At 60.8% G+C, this 4,571-nt stretch overlaps 1 protein-coding gene across 1 annotated transcript in view; it reads right to left on the reverse strand.

Moving 5' to 3' along the window:
• The window catches only part of CLIC3 (chloride intracellular channel 3), a 2,329-nt gene extending 643 nt beyond the window's left edge, over positions 1–1,686 (reverse strand). The window contains exons 1-4 of the mRNA XM_011985170.1: positions 1,401–1,686; positions 528–637; positions 322–447; positions 56–172 (exon numbers count right to left, since the gene is read on the reverse strand). Of these exons, the coding sequence (XP_011840560.1) occupies positions 56–172; positions 322–447; positions 528–637; positions 1,401–1,433 (386 nt within the window). The 5' untranslated portion in view covers positions 1,434–1,686. The remainder of the gene's footprint in view (positions 1–55; positions 173–321; positions 448–527; positions 638–1,400) is intronic.
• Positions 1,687–4,571: the final 2,885 nt, after the last annotated feature.

Below are 4,571 nucleotides of genomic sequence, written 5' to 3' on the forward strand. Positions count from 1 at the left end.
CGAGGTGAGGACCTGGCCCAGGACGCCCTCCCGCCTGGGCATCCAACCCCCTGACCCCGCTTCACCTTCGTCCTGCGCGGGCACCGGGTTCTTGATGAACGCGGAGAACTTGTGGAAAACGTCGTTGCCAGCGGTGTTGGACTCCCTGTAACGAGGCGCCAGGCTGGGGAAGCTGTGGGATGAGGGGGTGAGAGACTCCATCAGAATGGGGGCAGCCCCGTCCCGGCCCCACAGTACCCCACAGCGCCTTCCTGGGCTCTGTCCTGTGCACGTCCTCCCTGGGCGCCCCCTCTTCCCCTCCCGTCCTGCTCAGGCTCTCACTCGGGCGGCCCCAGCGTCTCCTCCAGAAAGTCCTCGATCTGCAGCGTGTCTGTCTTGGCATCGCTGTCATAAAGCAGGATGGGCAGCTGCGAGCCGGGGGCGAAGTCCTTCAGCACGTCCGGGGACCTGTGGGCAGCAGCAGGGTGGGAGGAGGCCGGCTCACCAGTGTGTGAGGCCAGGCAGGGGTCCCCAGGGTGGCGCCTCACCTGCGCGTGTCCACCGTGGTAAGGGTGAAGGGTACACCCTTGAGGAGCAGGACCATGAAGAGCCGCTGGCAGGAGGGGCAGTGACCCACACTCTCCCCATCCTCACTCGCCTGGGTGGGTGGAGTGGCGGGCGGTGGTGGGGGGGAGGTCAGGGCTGGGAGCAGACCCAGGCATCCTGCCACCAGGCTGGGCGGGACCCGCCTCCCACTGCCAGCGGGACTGGAGGGACGCCAGAGCTCCAGCTTGGTCGACGCGACTTCCAAGTGCCCAGTAAGGGCCCTTGACTTGGTCCCCAGGACATGGGGAGGGACGCAGAGCTGCTGGGAGCCTTGAAACCTGGAGCGGGCTTGGCTGCTGGAATCTTATCAGAGCCTGGACAGGCCAGGCCCCTGGGCTCAGTCCCCAAAAGCTGGTTGCAGGGGTGGGGTAGGCCCCACAAGCTGTTTTCTGAGTGATTCACACACGAGACTGGGCGCTGTGGCCAGCAGCACACCAGCCCCCACATGCCAGTCCCCGACCTGAAAGCCGATGGGGCTGCCTGGCCCAGCACCCCCAATCCTGGAACACTGACCTTAAGCTCCACCACTGGCAGCCGGGTTGGTACCTCCCCACCAAGGGGCTCTCCTCCGGAAGACTGGGCTGGGCCCAGGAGCCAAGGCTGGGAGCAGGACCAGGGCCACTGGACCCCTCTCTGGGTGACTTTCTGGGTCCCACTTTACTCAGCCTATGTAGGGCTGCCCGAGTCCCCTTAGCCACCCACAGGAAGGGGCTCACACATTACTGGGGAGGCCCACCCCACAACCTGCCCCAGAAAGCAAAGCCAGAAGAGCACCCCTCCCAGACACCCTCCCTGCCCCTCAGTCTGCCCTGCACCTTGACAAACAGCTGGAGCTTGGTCTCCGCCATGGTGGGAGCTGCGCGGTCAGGCCCGGGTGGGGACCTGGGTCGCTCTTTAAGTCTCCCTGTGCGCCCCGCCCTCCCTGGCCAAGGGGCCCGCCCCGTGGAGCCACCTAGGCGGGCAGATGAAGCTGCCCAGCGCGCAGAGCTGGCTGCCTGAGCAACACCAGCCTGGCCCTGGGGTATCTGAGCCTCAGGGTGTGACCTCAGGGTGGGGGAATGGTGTGGGGGACTGCCTTGGACTTGAGTCTGGTGCACACAGAGATCCACCCACCCAGTGCGGAGTGTGCTGGCAGCCAGCGTGGTGGGTGGAGACCGGGGGCGGGGCACAGGGAGAACCTACAGGCCAGAAGGGTGCAGGGAGTGTCACCTGGGGAGGGGGTGGCTCTGGGTCGGGACCACCTCCACCGTGAACCTAGCTCAGAACCTGCCCTATGGCTCTGCCTTCGGCAAATATCCCTTGTCAGGGCTCCCAGCCCAGAAAACCAGTGGGTGTGGGTGAGCAGGAGAAATGGTGCCCAGCCTAGCTTCAGTTCCCCATCTGCAGCACCGGAGCATTGCAAGGGTGGTAGGCCCACCTGGGGGAGCCGCCCCTTCCCAGCTACCGAGCAGTCAGGCAGGGCCCTCCCCACTCAGGGCGGGGCTCAAATTCCAGACCTGCCCGCAACAGGGCGGGGAGGCCAGCCTGGCTTTGGTGTTTGGCCGGCAGTGCAGGTCTCCACCCCACCTCCCATCCCTCCCACTGGCTCTCAGTACAGGTTTCTTACCCCCACCCCTTAACCTTTAAAAAGAAGCAACAGGAGGGGGGTAGAAGCCACAGCCTGCGTGGCTGGGAGAAAGCGGCCAGGGGACGGTGCTGGTCCACAGGTGTGAGCCTGCTCTGAGCTTCCTGGTGTGATTGGAACCCACAGTTCAGTCTGGCCCTTTGGGGTCACCAACTGCGCCTCCATCCCACCTGGGCCCTGATGCTTTGGGGGGCAGCCCCAGAGAGGTACACCGAGGGGAGACTCCACCCAGAGACCCGGAGTGCCCACAAGATTGGCCTGGCCACACCTCCCCGAGGCGGTGTGGTGTCTCACGAGCCCGGACGGGGCAGCTGAGGTGGCACTGCTCGCCTGCTCACCTTCTCCCCAGGGCCTTGGTATAGGCCCCACGCCCGTCCCCGGCGGACCGCACTCCAGTGCTGCCCCAGCCAGCCCAGCCTGACACTTCTCTGGATACCACGTCAGTCAGGGCTCCTGGACACACGGAGCCTTGGAAATGCCACGTGGCTCCCCTATCCTTTGGTGTCCTGTGCCTCAGTTTCCCTCCATCCTGCCTCCACCTCGATTCCAAGACCTAATATTTTGGCTTTCTCGATACTGTGGTTATAGCTCCGTTTGCTGGTTTCCCACATCCCTGGCAGGCACATGGCCAACCACAGAGGAGCCCCAGGCCCCCAGCCCAGCTCTGCTGCCAGGGCGTCCCGTGTCTTCAACACTGACAGACGCACCCTCACAAACCCACAGGAGAAACGATGGCGCGGACAGAGGCTGTGAACCGGTGGCTCGGAAGGAAAAAGAAAACGCCAAGATACAGGAAGACCATTCACCTCACGCCCGTCTCAAGAAACAAACCAAACAAGACTCGGTTCATCGCCGCAGCGGCCCCACTGCGTTCTGTGGGTGTGGGCTGTGGACTGTGGAGCGGCGGTGGCCGTCCTACACTCCCCTGTGCCCTTGCCCACCTGGGAATCAGCCCAGTGGCTTCTTTATTTTTTGGTTTAATCAATTCATTTATTTACTAGAAACAGGGTCCTGCCATGTTGCCCAGGCTGGTCTCTACGTCTTGGGCTCAAGAGACCCACCTGCCTTGGCCTCCCAAAGTGCTGAAGCTACAGGCACGAACCACCACGCCTGGTCGGTTTCTCTGTGAAGGGCAAGTGAGTGCTGGCTGCCCCACTGTGTGGCATGGCTCCGTGTCACGGCCACCGCCGTCTATGGGAGACTGCAGTTGTGTCCAGGGAGAAGGATGGAAAAGGTGACTCCATGCGTGCCCACTGCAGGGAGGGCCTGAGATTAGGTAGATGGCCTGGCTTGTGTCCCCTTACATTTAAATTCTTAGGCTGGAGTCCTAACCCCTAGTGCCTCAGAATGTGACTTTATGTGGGCCGGGCACGGTGACTTATGCCTATAATCCCAGCACTTTGGGAGATCGAGGGCGGGAGTGGATCACCTGAGGTCAGGAGTTCGAGACCGGCCTGACTAACATGGTGAAACCCGTCTCTACTAAAAGTACAAAAATTAGCCTGGCATAGTGGCAGGCACCTGTAATCCCAGCTACTTGGAAGGCTGAGACAGGAGAATTGTTTGAACCTGGGAGACAGAGTTGCAGTGAGCAGAGATAGTGCCACCGCACTCCAGCCTGGGCACCAGAGTAAGACACCGTCTTGGAAAAATAAATAAATAAAGAATGTGACCTTATGTGGAAACAGGGTCTTTTAAAAATTTTTTTGAGGCAGAGTCTCACTCTGTTGCCCAGGCTGGAGTGCAGTGGTGCAATCTCGGCTCACTGCAACTTCTGCCTCCTGGGTTCAAGCAATTCTCCTTCCTCAGACTCTGGAGTAGCTGGGATGAGAGGTGCACATCACCACGCCTAGCTTCTTTTTTTTCTTATATTTTTAGTAGAGACAGGATTTCGCCATGTTGGTCAGGTTGGTCTCGAACTCCTGACCTCAGGAGATCTGCCTGCCTCAGCCTCCCAAAGTGCTGGGATTACAGGTGTGAGCCACTGCACCCAGCTGAAATAGGGTCTTTGTAGAAGTTACCAAGTTAAAATGTGGTGAGTAGGATGTGCCCTGATCCAATATGATTGATGTCAGCATAGAAAGGTGAGTTTGGACACAGACACATAGGGAGGGCCATGTGAAGGTGCGGGTGGAAATCAGGGTGGCACATCTGCAAGCCCGAGAGCCACGCAGATGCTCCTCAAGACCCTGGGGAGGAAGCAGCCCTGCCCGAGCCTCGGTCTCCGTGTCTGGCCTCCCGACTGCTAGGCAGTGAGCTTCTGTTGTTTTTGTTGTTGTTTTAAGACGGAGTCTCACTGTCACCCAGGCTGGAGTGCAGGTGGCGCAATCTCGGCTCACTGCAACCTGCGCCGCCCTGGCTC

This window comes from Mandrillus leucophaeus, unplaced genomic scaffold, assembly GCF_000951045.1.
Source record: "Mandrillus leucophaeus isolate KB7577 unplaced genomic scaffold, Mleu.le_1.0 Scaffold28, whole genome shotgun sequence".
Classification (NCBI taxonomy): Eukaryota; Metazoa; Chordata; class Mammalia; order Primates; family Cercopithecidae; genus Mandrillus; species Mandrillus leucophaeus.